Source organism: Humulus lupulus, chromosome 7, assembly GCF_963169125.1.
Source record: "Humulus lupulus chromosome 7, drHumLupu1.1, whole genome shotgun sequence".
NCBI classification, from domain to species: Eukaryota; Viridiplantae; Streptophyta; class Magnoliopsida; order Rosales; family Cannabaceae; genus Humulus; species Humulus lupulus.
In genome coordinates, this window is record NC_084799.1 from 205,861,109 (window position 1) to 205,876,549 (window position 15,441).

The 15,441-nt window shown below is 29.9% G+C and overlaps 2 protein-coding genes across 2 annotated transcripts; both read right to left on the minus strand.

Annotated features, from left to right (window-relative positions):
* Nucleotides 1–3,526: 3,526 nt before the first annotated feature.
* LOC133792649 (disease resistance protein RUN1-like) lies at nt 3,527–5,970 on the minus strand. The gene is made up of 4 exons (XM_062230555.1): nt 5,939–5,970; nt 5,378–5,678; nt 3,759–4,865; nt 3,527–3,610 (listed from the first exon to the last, which is right to left on the minus strand). Exons 1-4 carry the CDS (start codon nt 5,968–5,970, stop codon nt 3,527–3,529), a joined length of 1,524 nt encoding a protein of 507 aa, XP_062086539.1.
* A 611-nt stretch (nt 5,971–6,581) lies between these two features.
* LOC133789236 (TMV resistance protein N-like) lies at nt 6,582–11,828 on the minus strand. The gene is made up of 3 exons (XM_062227003.1): nt 11,147–11,828; nt 8,101–9,196; nt 6,582–6,856 (listed from the first exon to the last, which is right to left on the minus strand). The coding sequence occupies exons 1-3, from the start codon at nt 11,692–11,694 to the stop codon at nt 6,797–6,799; spliced, it is 1,704 nt and encodes a 567-aa protein (XP_062082987.1). The 5' UTR covers nt 11,695–11,828; the 3' UTR covers nt 6,582–6,796.
* Between the last annotated feature and the right edge of the window lie 3,613 nt (nt 11,829–15,441).

A 15,441-nucleotide genomic window follows, 5' to 3' on the forward strand; every position in this document is an offset into this window, starting at 1 on the left:
GAAAATTGAGCAAAACTATAATATTGGAAAAACTAAAGTTGCAAGTATATATATGGACTACGTAGCTCATGAAAAAGATTCAATCTTGGTAAATATATTTGTGGAAATCTTATTCAATCTTAATAAAGAAAAAGAAGAAGACAGCTTTAATCAATCAGTTAAGGTAGCTGGACCCCAAAGAGACTGACCACCACTGTTGCACTTTCATTAATAAAGTTCAATTAAAGCATAAATGACTAGACTAGGCCAGGATATAGGGAAACTTCCTCATCAAATTTACCATGGACCACTGTGGCAATTAATAAAGATTTATTAGCTTGTTTATATAACTTATAATCGACATATTTCCAAAACCAAATATATTGTCATCAATATAGAGATGATAGGCCTGTGTTATAATTATGCATACTCCTTTAATTTAAAAAAAATACATTGGAAAATTTAAAAAAACAAAATCATGTCTAATTCTTTCCTCCTGTGTATCAACAAAAATTATAGTTAGAACCAATAGTCAATAATTACCTTATCTTACTTTTTTTTCCCTCTTTATGAGAATCCTATTACCTTTATTTTTATTTTTTAAAATTAAAGTTATCTTATCTTCTTTTTCTACATCTTCATCATCATCTAATATGACACAAAATTTTCCTAAAGTTCTGATTGCCAAGATTAAACTAATTCCAGGGCCTTCTTATGTGGTACGTAGTCTATATTTTAAATTAGTATATCATTATAGAATCATAAATTATATATTGTACAAATATTAAGGAATAATGAAGTTGCTTATTTTTATCTCTTTTATTCCTTGACATCTTTATTTGAAGTAGAAATTAGACTCTATACCTAGTTTTAGAAAGCCCATTTAACTTTTACCCATATTCTAAAATGTTTATTTTTATACCCAGTTTTTTAACAAACTGTCTATTATACCCTTGCCATGTTTTTCTCTTTAATATTGTTGTGATTGTCGATGGTGATGATAACAACATAGGACACAGTGTTGGGGCAAGAGAGGGGTGGCACAGTGTTGGAGGCACGGCGGTAGTGCTAGCTCTAAATGAAAAAACATGAGAGAATTAAGATGGAGACATTGAAGAAAATAAGAGGGGCAGTTTGGTCACTTGCTGGCTAAAAATAGTCAAAAATCAATAAAATAAATTTTGGATCTATTTGTAGTTAGTAAATAATAAAACTGGGTATCTTTCAAGTTTTCCCTTCTTTGAAAGAATCTAATGGCTTTTTGTACTTTGGCCCACAAAAAAGAGGTCTCTAGCTCAGCAAAAAATGAAACCGAAATGACATTTTTGAATTTTTCTCTTGCTTTAAAGATTTTGAATTTTTTTATTGGAAAATTATAGACAACATATATAAGGAGATTAATTCTCATGTGGGGATGGAGAGTTGATCATAGTTGGCCTTGTGAAAAACGAGAGAAAGAAAGTGTAATAAGTAATGTTGCTTTTACCAAAGATGACAATGGGAAATTAATTGTTTTATTTTATAAATTTAATTAAAGTTGGATTGCTTTTTATGATACGAAATGATGATTTATTTCAATTTGAATTCACACTTTTAAAACATACTATAGTTTTATTTAGGACAAAAAACCACTCAGGCCCCCAACTTTTACCAAGAGTTATTATTTGCCTCATAATATGATATGGCTAGAGATTTATCAAGGTTCGCCCAAAATTTTGGGTTACATCCTCATTGAGCTGCTCCACAGATGGTGAGCTCCAATCTTCACTAATAATGGTGGAGTTATAAAATGTCAACAAGGCTCCAAGTCACAGATACCGACAAGGTAACCTTCTTTCAAACTCTCACTGTTTCTAATGTTTCTCTCTTTTCTTTACAAAAACTCTCTCTAACTATCTTTTGTTTTTCTTCTGTTTCTCTCTCTCTCTCAACTTTCTTCGAGCTCTTGGATCTGCTTCTGGTTAAAAGTATATATAGTAGCTTCTCCTCTTCTTGTCTTGATTCGAGTCTGTTAGGTTGAGCTGATTTAAACTGATTGCTGATGTGTTCTGAGTTGTTTGTTGAGATAGTTGAGTTTATCTTGTAACTGATTTGTAAATGAGCATGAGCAATATTTCTGTTCTGTAACTGTTTTTGTAAGCCTTCGGGCAAGAGAGTCACTCTCTTTGTAACTGTATTTACTGGTAACAGTTTAAGTGGGGATTTATACAACAGTCCACCACATAAAGTCGCAGAGAGTTTTGGAAGTAAGACCGTTATTAGCTGATTGATTTTGATTTCCTTCCCTGTAAATATGAGAGACTTAAACATGACAAAGACATTAAAAAAGGGAACAACAAAAAACATTGAATAAATGTTTCCTTCAACACAAAAAAAAGCAGCTTCAACTTTCATATATTAACTTATAATCAGTACTTTATCACACAAAAGGAAAAATAATTTGATTGTATATAATTTAGTTTGAGAAGAATGTATTTTCATCACCTTAATACATATCTATACATGTATATATATACACCTGCTAAACCTGACTAAAAACTCATGAAAATGCAATTATAATTTCCACATAAAAATGAGCATATGTATTAAATATATGTGATTGTAGAAATAATAAAAATAGCATGTTAATAACTAATAGTGTAATCAAATTGAAAAGGTTTACATATATATATATATATATATATTACCTGCAATGAGAAAGAAATACTAAGAAGACTTTGATACTTGAACTTAGTTTAAATGTGGTTCTGCTCTATCAAACTCCTTTGCATCTTGGCGATATACCAAGCGAACTCCACATTGTTTTATTCTCCCTTTGCCTATGCTATCATTTGATTCCCCAAAGTAAAATTCAAAGAAAGCCTTGTCAACTCCAGATAGAAAATTCCAATTGTCTTTTTGGTAAAGATACCATATCAACACATTGCCCGATGAACAGTCTAAAATGTCATTGTTGTCTACATTAGAATCTCCATCAGAATCATGAGTAGCTTTTTGTCTCGGTAGAATTGAACAGAATTTGGAACTTTGACCATCATTGCTTTTGAGATGGTATTCACAATATAAGTCCACCACATCAGGATTTGAAGTGCACTGATCAAAATCAACGACAATGCATATAGCAAAGCCCAAGAAGCTGAAATAATTATCCGAAGAGGGAACCAAGTTTACTTCTATTGATGAATTCACAGATTGATAAGTAAACCATCGAGGAATTGCATTTCCTGAATAGCAAAAACTTGCTTCAGGACGACTTATTAAATCCTACAGTACATCACAAACAAGAGGCAATTATGTTATAATATTTTTCTGAAAAGCTATATATCAAATTTATTCGAACTATTCAATAAAATTAAGGAAGAGACATACCTGATCTTCTTCTTCTTCTTCGGAATAATTATCTTCTTCTTCGTAGTAGTAAATATTATCCTCAATATATTGGCTCGCCAAAATATTATGCACCGAGTAAAATAGAAAGCACTCACAACAAGCGAATGGAATGCCGGCGCACATTTGAGTCCATCAGAATGTAATCTGAATAAAACATTTATACTTGTGATAGGGCAAGAACTTCTGCACTTGGAATTTTGAACTTTTCCACGTAATTCACTAGCAATGGTTTCACTAGGACCTAATAGTATTAATGAGGAAAAATCACAATATGACAAATTTTTGAGTTCTGGGTCATCAATATAGATTTTAAAAATGTATCTCATATTGTAGATGTTGGTTGGAATAGACTTGATACATCTATTTATACTTAAATTTTTAAGAGTAACTAGACGTTCAATTGATGGCGGTAGCACTTCAATCCCTGTTTCATCTAAATGAAGCTCCTCTAGATTCTCCATAGGCTCCAATATTTCTAGAAAGTTTTTCAATTGTGAGCAACGACGAATATGTAATTCTGTAAGAGACTTCAGCTTGCAAATGGTGATTGGAATACACTTGAGATTTTTGCAATTGCACAAGCTTAGATGATCAAGCACAACAAGATTCTCTATTGTTGATGGCATCTCTTCAATCCTTGTTTCTTTTAAATTAAGCTTCTCTAGCTTCTCCATAGGCTCCAAGATTTTTGGAAAACTTTTCAATCGTGAGCACTTTCCAAGATCTAGTCTCACAAGAGACTTCAACTTACATATGCTAGTTGGGAGGCTTTCAAGCTCTATACAACTATTCATGTATAAAATATGGAGACAAGGTAGACACTCAAAGGATGATGAATCCACTTGTTGTATTGATGTTCTACTCAAATCTAGTCCTTTTATATTTTTTGGAAGCTCGGGAAACTTTTCAATGGATTTACATCCAAACATATCTAGGTATTCCAATGACTCCAAATTACGAATACTAGTTGGAAAATTCTTGATACATTTACAATTACAGAGATCAAGCACAAGAAGATTTTTGAGATTGCCAATTGAGGAATGCAATTCTTTTATTGCAGTTGAACGCAAACATATGAATTTTATATTACCAAACATCACTGAAAGACTTCTGAGGTTGGAGCACCCTTTGAGATCAAGCAAGCAACTATAGGCCCCGTCTGTCCACACATAGTCCAATAGGGATGGGATTATATTCATGAACACATCAGATTCTATTTTCAAATGTCGAACATTCTGCACATTCTGGTGAATGCTTTTATGCTCATCATACACCTTATGATTTATAAATTGTAGCATTAAACAATTATATTTGTGCATGACTTCAAATTCTTTCTCTGCATTATCAAGAATGTTGTGAAACCTTAACGGGGGAAGGTCAACTAAACTTGTACAACCATGGAGGCGCAGCATTTGAAGATTTGCTTTAGAGAGATTTGGAAAACAAGTCAGATTCTTTGAGTGAGAGAGATTGACATATTTCAAGTTGTTAACATCCTGCATGCATATATATTGCACGTGACAAAAAGAAAACGGATATTGAATCAAATAATCAATATATAAATATATATGACAATTCTCTTATAGGGACTTCACTTAAATCCTACCAGTGGGGTATCAATGTTCTCGACCTTTGAACAGTTTTTGGCATGAATTTTTTTTATGACCGTGTATATTGTAGCTATTTAGAGCATTGGCGCGATTTTTAGAAAATTCTGAATAGTTTACATGTCGAAAACTAAGTTCAAACATGTTGCACGTGTGACTAATTTTTTTTATGCGCGTGGAAAAAACCTAGTTCTCGGTACTGTAAACTATTTAGAATTTTCTGAAATTTTGCAGGATGCTCTAAACAACTACAATATACACGGTCATAAAAAAAAATCACGCTGAAAACTGTTCATGAGTCGAGAACTGAAGAACCCTACCAATAGAACTTAAAGTGAAACCCCCAGAAAACATGCTCCATCAATAAAATTTATATAAAAGTATAACATTATTTTACATACCTGAGTTTCATTCCACAGTTTCTTAAGTTGGCTTCGAACCATACTAAGATGAACAAGATTATGCGGTGTGAAATTTGACCCTAAAGATTCCAAAGGGTAGTAGTACCATTCCAAGAATCTAAGCTTATCGGGAAAAGTGCCATCAAGACCACGAGGGAATTCAAATTCAATTTGCGAATTTTTCTTCAGTAGTTTAAGCAATCTTAGGCATGGTACTTTTTTAAAGGTTGAAGGGTCCAAGCTTATCACCTCTGTAAATTGTACTCTATCACCAATATCACCATCAAAAAATTCTTCACTTCTATTGTCTCATACTCTATCGCCACCATCAACTTGATATACTCCTTCAATTGTGGTAGTAGCCTAAGAATTGAAAATTTCAATTAAATTAAATGCTCATACATATATTTTTTTCAATTTATGTAACACATAATTTCTTATATCAAAATTAGATTTTTTTTTCAAATAGTTTAATAGTGGTACATATATTCATTTTATTTACTTTTCGGTTTATTATATTGATAAGAATGAAATTACGAATATAGTGTTGTTATTTGACACCTTAAGGTGTCCAACACCACATGAGGTAGCATCTCATGATTGGTTAATGATACTCTATAATATTTATTAAATTCAAATGTGTGGCACTCGATATTAGATTGCACCAATAACATAATATCATCTCCTTGTGGTGTTGGGCACCAATCACTACAAAAAATAAGTCTTTTAGCTACTAATATATTAGTAGCAAATAATATCTTTTTGGTAGCTAATATAGTTTTTGCTACTAAAATTTTTTGGTAGCTAGTTCGTAGCTAATACTCCGTCGCTAAAAGTATTTTGCTACCAAAAAAATTAGTAGCAAGTGCTCTTTATTTGCTACTAATTTTTTGTAGCAATACATATTATATTTAGTAGCAAAATACTTAGATTTTGCATCGCTAATTTTGTTTTTGCTACCACAAAATGGTAGCAAATGTTTTAATCGAGTAATTAACATAATGATTAATTAGTAATATGATTTTGATGGTATATTAATTGGTAGCAATATATTTTAAAATTGGTAGTTAAAAAAATATTTTCTACTAGCAAATTGACAAATATTTTATTTGGTAATTTGTATTGTATTTTTTCTTTGTTCTTTTTGCAATTAATTAATTATAATTATTCAATAATTTTAATGTAAATAAAATATCATGAAAAATATCAAAATAAATATAAACTTATGATAAATATATATTATATACATTACATTGATGACGAAAACAAAGAAGGATAGATTAAGTAAAAATATTACAACTTTACAAGGTACAAAATTCATATACAAGATGCAAGGATTTCTGGATTAATTAATAAAAGAAATTAAAAAATCGTGTAATGCATAGTGGCTTTCCTCCAAATTCAAGTGTAGAACATCAGCTATTTAATCTTCAATCTACCAGCTAACACTATAAACATCTTCAATCTTTCGCGCCAATTCTGTACAAAGGGAAAAATATATAATTATGATGAATTATCAATGAAATAACTGAACATTCATACATTTTCGAGTAAGACATTGCAGAGAGAAGAAATATATAACTATAAGAGAGAGAGATATATGTTGCTAGTAGATGAATTATATGAGAGAGAGAGAGATGCGACATTGCTAGATTCCTTTGCTTCAATGTCAAGAATGATAAGTATTTAATTCTTTATATATGCATATATATATACATATATTTATATATTGATGATATATTCTATAAATAGGAGCAGTTTCTAGAGAGTGATTATTAGTGGTGAGACAGAGTGTGGGAGACAGAGTAGTGGGTAGTTTTTCAAGATAGTGAAAAATAGTATAAGTTATATAACTTAAATTTATATATTGATAGTAAACTATATTGAATATTATATTTATTATACGTGTTAATAATTTTATAAGTATATATTATTATACATAATTTTAAATAATTATAACTATATGGATGTATAATTATAATTATTATGTCATTAAACAAATTTTTACATATATTTTAAGCAGAAGTATGATTTATTAAGTTATTATTAAGTAGTGTATTATATGTGTATACTTTTAGCTATTAATAATTTAGTAGCATAATATTGTGGTTCAAATATTATTTTTGCTACAAATAAATAATTAGTAGCAAAAAATTTCAATAATTTAACAAAAATAAATTTTACTTTTTGCTACTAAAAGATTAGTAGCTAAACAATGTATGTTTTGCTACCAAAACAAAATAGTAGCAAATAATATATAAAGTTGTGAATTTTATATTTTGGCGCCAATAGATTTAGCTACCAAAAGAAAATGGGTAGCTAAATTTAGTAAATAGCTACTAATAATTTTGGTAGTAGAAATATTTGGTCTTATATTTTTATATTTTGTAACTAAATTATTTTGCTACCATAATTCAATAGCAAAATATAATTAATTGCTACCAATGAAAACAGTACTTCATCTTATAAATAAAAATTCCAATAATTGACTACAAATCTAAACTATTTACTAAAGTTCTAACTGATAGAGAAAATAAATAAATTAATTCAAGAAAATTAAGTGATGTTAAAATTAAGATATATAGAGGTAATAAATGATATTATTAGATGAAGTCTGAACTGATAGAGATAATAATGAAATTAAGGGTAACTTATTTAAGAGAATACGTACGAAATAATTCACGCATATATATATATATATATATATATTAATTAGTGCTTACCTTATCATTCTTCAAGACGTGGCAAATATCTTTAGACATCAATAATCTACTATGATTTTGCAAATGATTACGACCTAACCCACGAGCAATGGACTGGCCCATTTCATGTAACAAATCATGCACTTGAAGGACTAGCCCATGAGCAAATGTGCTTTTAGATATAGTTATCAAACACTTGTCAACAAGAACTCCAATAACAGCATCAAAAGAACCACGACCACCCAATTTATCTTTCACAAAATCTTTGTCCTGACCTCGAAAGAAACATGCTATAACAAGAAATATGCTCTTCTCTTTTTCTTCCAGTCCATCAAAACTTACTCTTAGTACCTTTTGTACTTGATCGGGTTCTACTTGTTTCAGCTTACTCAACAAGCTTTGCCCTTCATTCATACTCTTTAAATAAAGATCAGAACCCAAGACTTTAAGAGCAATTGGAAGACCTTTAGCATAGTCTACAAACTTTCTTGAAAATTCTCTCTCCTTTTCTTCAACATTTTCCCTTTTGAAAGCATGCAACAAGAAGAGTTGAAGAGCTTCTTCTTCATTTAGTCTCTGTAAGTCGTATATGTTTTCGTTGGCTCTAACAATATTTCGAAGTAGTTGTTTATCTCTGCTTGTTATGATAACTTTACTTTCAGAGTTTAACCAATCACGTTCATCTTTAAGCAAAGCTTCATAATGTTCCAAGCAATCCACATCATCAAGAACTAACAGCAACTTTTTCTGACTTAGCATTTTCTTTTTTGCATCATCGAAATCTCCATTTTCTTCCTTTGATAGTCTTTTGACAAAATCTTGTGCCAAATGATTTGATCCATTTTTTTCGATTTGTTCTCGAACATCTTTTAAAATGCACCCATGATCAAATTGATGACGAGATCGTTCGAATACAACTTCAGCTAGGGTGGTCTTACCCAGCCCGCCCGTGCCAAAAATTCCTACCTTGGAAGCATTTGCTAACAATTTGTCGAGATCTTTAATGCGCTTATCGATTCCAACTAAGCCTTTCTTTAAATAATCAATTGGTGAATGAAGAGTTTCCAATTTCTCTCTAATATGTTTGACAATTTCGTCAACTAACTCAGCATCATTCCTAGATTATATTATATTAATTATAGTTAAAATACACGCTATAATAAAAATTAATGCAGTAATAGTAAAGGTATATTATATATGCAATAAATTAAAATTCCTAAATAATTTATATAAATTGGTATACTAATACAAAATATTATAATTGGTGGGGTACTATCGAAAATTAAGATGAATTTGAGAGAGAACTTGAAGACTTTGTTGAAAACTAATGATAATATGGGAGATAATATTATGATGGAAGAAACTTTTCTATAGAACTCAACTTGTGTTTTTGGCGACTACATCCTAATTTACAAGACTTTATGGACTTTTTTAGAAACGCAATTAAGTTATTAGCTAGTAGATTATTCTAGATAATTCTCATCTACTAAATGAGAGTTTTAGAATACTAAAAACTCAACAACCTCTAGTAAATACATGAACATTCTAGAAACTCTAGTAAATACATGAATACTTTGTTAAAAACTAATGTTAATATGGGAAATAATATTATGTGGAAGAGGTTTTTTTTATAGAACTAAACTTGAGTTTTGGCTTAATACAAAATGGTGGGACTACATCTCTATTTATAGGATAGATTTTTCTAAAAACACAATTAAATTATTAGCTAGTAGATTAATCTAGACAATTCTCATTTACTAAGAAATGAAAGTTCTAAAATACTAAAGACTTAAACTCTTATAAATATATGAACATTCTAGAAACTTTAATAAATACATAAAAGACACTAGAAGCTCTAGTAAATACATAAAAAATCTAAAATCAAGTTTAATAGTTCAACAAGTACATTTAAATGAAAAGATGAAATATTTACGAGTTTTGTTGAAAATCAATATACATATAGGACAATTCTTTTATAAGGGCTTCACTTTAAGCCCTACCGGTGGAGTTCTCAATGTTTCTCGACTCGTGAACAGTTTTTGGCGCGATTTTTTTTTATGACCGTATATATTGTAGCTATTTAGAACATCATGCAAATTTTCAAAAAATTCCAAATAGTTTACAGTACCGAAAACTAAATTCAAACATGTTGTTTTTCACATGCATAAAAAAAATTAATCACGCGTGCAACATGTTTGAACCTAGTTTTCGATATTGTAAAATATTAAGAATTTTCTAAAAATCGCGCCGAAACTTTAAATAGCTACAATATACACTGTCATACAAAAAATCGTGTCAAAAACTGTTTATAGGTCGATAACCCTAAGAGTCCAATTCTCCCCCTATATATATACTAGATACAAACAACGTGTAATATGCACGTTTTGCTTAGTTTTATTTATAAAATTTATTAATTATTTTTATTAAATTTATATTAATGTCATATAAATTTTAAATAAATATCATATTTTAATTAAATAATTTATTTATTTTTGTTCAAATTTATGTTTGTTCTAGCTTTTGAATTTGAGGGTGACAACAAGAGATTGTATATTATACATTTAATATAATGTTAAATATTATATGTGGATTTTAAATTTAAGTTTCTTGCTAGTTTTTTTTTAAAGCAATTTGTTACTAATTAACAATAAATTATATTATATGTTTAATATGATATTCTAATAAGTATATTTAAGTTTAATTAAGTTTTATTTAAGTTAAAAAATGTATAATTTTATTATTTTTAAATAATTATTATTGTAAAATATTTAAAAATATATCTTATTTTAATTTTTTTAATTATTTATTTATTATTTTAAAATAATTATCATTATAAATATTTTAAAAATATCATATTTTAATTATTTATTTTATTTAAATTTAATTAGTATTTTTAATAAATCATTAAATATAAAAATATTATATTAAATATAAAAATATTATGATAAAATTAACCTTCAAAAAAATAAAAAATCGTTAAAATAAAAAATGATTATTGTCTGCACTTTTTTTTTATATACAATATATATAAATATATACATATAATAGAATTGAATTTAGAGAGAACCTGTTGTCGTTTTCTGAAATGTGCCATCCAGAAAGATTAGCTGCTTCAGTTAGAGCACTCCTCCATTTTCGTGTTTTGGTATCAGGAAAACGCTGTTCAAGTTTCACAAACGCATCTGCATAACTTTCTTTCTGTTTGCGCACATTAGCCGGATCTACATTATAAAACACAGGCAGAACAATTTGCATCTTCTCTTTCTTAGATTGGATAATATGCTCGAGCTCATCCAAGCACCACGACGAAGTTGCATAATTTGTGGAGAAAATAACTATAGAGAATTTGGAGTCCTCAATGGCATCCAAAAGAGCTTTGGAAATCTCTTCTCCTCTCTCAAGTCTATCGTCGATGTACGTTTCAATCCCTCTTTCCTTGAGTGCTCTCTCAAGATGACTAGTAATAGTTTTGCGGGTATCTTCTCCTCTGAAACTGATAAAAACATCGTATAAGTACTTCTTCTGATGTTGATCACCATCTGCATCCATACTTGGCTTCAAAGAGAGGTCAGCATGATTAATATTTGGGTGGGGATCAGACACATCTTCATTCATTTTTGCACTATAATATAATTCCGTTTTTCATCACAACAAATTGGATGTTTCTTGATTTGAAAAGTAGAGAGTAATTAGTGCACGTTATTGACTGAAAAATTATTCTACTTTTCTTTTCTTTTCTTTTCCACGAACCTTCCCGCAACTTGCCATCAACAAAAGAAAAGTAAGTAGTCAAATCTACTTTTGTTTGTCAGAAAACGTGTTGCCATGAGTAATGACCACATGCATTGTATTTTACACCTTATTTTAAATATATATTCTTTAATTTTTCAACAAAGTAACCCTCAATTTTATTTTAACAATTTTTTTTTTGAAAGTAGTGAAATATATTTTTTTCTGATGGGTTTGTATTTTTTTTATTATATGTTTCGATTTTGTATTTTGATAAATTATTTTTTGGATTTTATATTTTGTAAAATGGTTAAAATAGAACCCTAAACTCGATTTTGGTCAATGTTTTTTCAACTAAAATCACAAATAATTTACTAAATTAATAATTTAGAATAAAAATAAAATAATTCTGCTTAAAAACTGTGTTATTATATTTAATTTTTTCTTTATCAAAATTGAGTTTATGGTTCTATTTTAATTATTTTATAAAATATAAAATTTAAAAAGTAATTTATCAAAACACAGAATCCAAAAAAATAGAATAAAACATAAATCGAAAGTATTGAAAGTTTACTTCGAAACAACTAATTAATAAGCAGTAGAAATTCTGTCCCCAAATGCCGTCTGTGCCAGAGCGTAAGGCAGGTGATGACTATTGACTATGAATATTCATTTCCAAACGCGTAGGTTTTATATGAATACTTATTATTTTTTCTCAATTTTTCTTTTTCAAATTGTTAGATTGAAAATATTTCTACCATTAATGTGGTGTTTGAAAATGGTTTTTTTTTCTTTCTTTTCCTGCTAATCATTTCTACGAAACTTCGAAGAACTTGCGAAGTAGTACAATTATTACTGATAGAGAAATTACAAAGAAAAGTAGTCCATAGAAATAGCAGGAGAAATCTATTCACTATTCAAGAAAATATAAAATTATGTTTACTTATTTATATGATAATGTTGACCATATACAATAGGACCCATTAGCTAGATATGAGCTGGGTTTGGTCTATTATATTGCGCTAGCTGTAGAATATATATCATAATTTTTCTAAGATGATTAGTATTAATATGTAGTGTATTAAAACTTAAACGTAATCTAATGTGCCTTTTAGAGTCAATAACACTCATAGTAGAATAAGTCAAATAAATAATGAGCTAAAATAGCATAGAAACTTATAGAAAAATAAAAAAACAATCATGCATTAGATGAATTAAAATGCATATGTATTTTATATATCTATTATTTAATAGCTACATCTAGCTACAAATGTATTTTATATATGTATTTTTTTATTAATCTTCTACTCCTCTCTCATCTCTTTCTTATATTATATGTTTTTTTTTACTTTTATGAATAAAAATTATTGAAAAAATAAAATATTTAAATGATGTATAAAAAAAAATAGAAACTCTGATTATATGATGTAATATAAAATGTTGAGGTAAAATAAAAAAGTAAAATTTTTGTAAGATATTTTAAAAAATAGAGTAGAAAAGGTATCGTGAGTGCTCTAAAATTCTTTTCTATAATAATTAATGTATAATAACTAAGTTACAACAACATAAACCTTTAGCTACAAAAAAAATACCTCTTCCTCAAACATAATTAATTAGTGTACTCAAGAAAGAAACAAGTTCTAATAAAAGTGGCTGCCCGTAGATGTAGATTAGAGTTCTCTATTTTTTACTCTAATTCGAACCACATAAATCTTGGAGTTGATTTTGTTCTGGTTACTGTTTTGATTTCTTGTGGTTTTCTAATTGTGTTTGTGACTGTTACTTTGGATCTTGAAGTGTTTGTGCTTGTTGTTGTGATCTCTGGTCTTCACCCCTTTCCATGGTGAAACTTTAAGGAAGACATAATTGCTCACTTAGAACTCTACGTTCCTCCGCTTCAGGTCTAAATAACTCTTATGTCTACTTTGAGACGCGAGCATCCGAGCTCTAATATTTTCAGTAGCCTCATTGGTCCTTTGAACTACCTCATGACCCAAATATTTCCTTTCACCCATCTTGTCCCAGTGAATGAGTGATCTACACTTCCTACCATATAGCATCTTATAAGGTGTCACTCCAATAATCGTCTGATAGCTATTAATGTAGGAAAACTATATCAAAGGCAAGTACTTACTCCAGGACCCTTCAAAGTCCAAAACACATCCTCTCAGCATGTCCTCCAATATCTGTATAGTCCTCTCAGACTGACCATCAATCTGAAGATGAAAAGTTGTGCTGAACTTCAGCTGTGTGCCTATTGCCTTCTCTAAACCTTCCCAAAACTTGGAAGTAAAGATATGGTCCCTATCTGACACGACAGACCTCAGAGTCTCATGAAGGCGAACTATCTCTCTCACATAGAGATCTGCATATTGGTCAATTGTATAATTTGTCCTCACTGATAGAAAGTGAGCTGACTTCGAATACTAGTCCACAATGACCCAGATTGAATCTTGTTAGCACACTATACTGGGTAACCCCACCACGAAATCCACCGTGATGTCCTACCATTTCCACTCTGGGATACCCAAAGGCTGTAATAGCCCCGCTAGTCTCTGTCTTGACCTGCTGACAATTCAGGCACTTTGCTACATAATAAGTCACGTCCCTCTTCATCCCAGATCACCAATATAAAGCTTTCAAGTCTTGGTACATCTTTGTGGTGCCAGAATGTAGAGAATAAGAGGTAGTGTGAGATTCATCCATAATCTCCCATCTAATCCCAGTGTCAATTGGAATACAAATCTGATCTTTGTACCGCAATAAGCTCATATCTAACACTGTAAAGTTCAATTAAAGCATAAATGACTATGCCAGGATATAGGGAAACTTCCTCGTGAACTTTACAATGGACCACTGTGGCAGTTAAAAAAGATGTATTATGATTTATTAGTTTATTTATTTAACTTATAATCGACATATTTCCAAAACCAAATATATTGTCAACATAGAGATGATAGGCCTGTGTTAATTATGCATACTCCTTTAATTCAAAAAGAAAAAAAAACATTGGAAAATTTAAAAAACGAAATCATGTCTACTTCTTTTCACCTATGTATCAACAAAAATTATAGAGTTTGAAGGAAGTTTTTCACGCTAATACAGATTAGAATCAGTAGTCAATAATTGTCGTTCTTTCTTTATAACTTTATCAAAAGGCTGATATAATTTTAGTAGTGAGTCTAGTGTTTAGTAGGGTCATATTACCTTATCTAACTATTTTCCCTCTTTATGAGAATCTTATTGTGACAGTCAGTATCCCGTGATCTGTAGGGAGAAAGATCGAGTAAAATTGTGCAATCTCACATTGTCTGGGGAAGGTCAAGTATGATTATTCTAAGACTGTGTAGGTATGAGACTACAAAGTTGAAGATGGCTTAAATGAATTGATGGGTACTACCTATGCCAACAAGATACATCTTCTTTTCGGTAGCCCATCACTTGAGAACTCCAAAGTTAAGCATGTTTGACCTGGAGCAATCTTATGATGGGTGACCTCCTGGGAAGTTTTCACAGGAAGTGTGTGAGTGAGGACAAAGCACGCTGGAAAGACTCATGCTGGTTTGCAGGGCCAGTCATCATTCCAAGAAGCAGCAAATGTGACAAGATGTGTTACACCTATTACCTTTCTTA

Coding starts and splice junctions, on each gene's coding strand:
- LOC133792649 (XM_062230555.1), bottom strand. CDS start 5,970: ATGCTACCTCATGTGGTGTTGGACACCTTAAG. Junction 4,866..5,377: donor AACTGTGGAATGAAACTCAG/GTATGTAAAATA, acceptor ATATGCATGCAG/GATGTTAACAACTTGAAATA. Junction 3,611..3,758: donor CGCCATCAATTGAACGTCTA/GTTACTCTTAAA, acceptor TAATACTATTAG/GTCCTAGTGAAACCATTGCT.
- LOC133789236 (XM_062227003.1), bottom strand. CDS start 11,694: ATGAATGAAGATGTGTCTGATCCCCACCCAAATATTAATCATGCTGAC. Junction 9,197..11,146: donor ATTTCAGAAAACGACAACAG/GTTCTCTCTAAA, acceptor AATATAATCTAG/GAATGATGCTGAGTTAGTTG. Junction 6,857..8,100: donor ACGTCTTGAAGAATGATAAG/GTAAGCACTAAT, acceptor CCCTTTGTACAG/AATTGGCGCGAAAGATTGAA.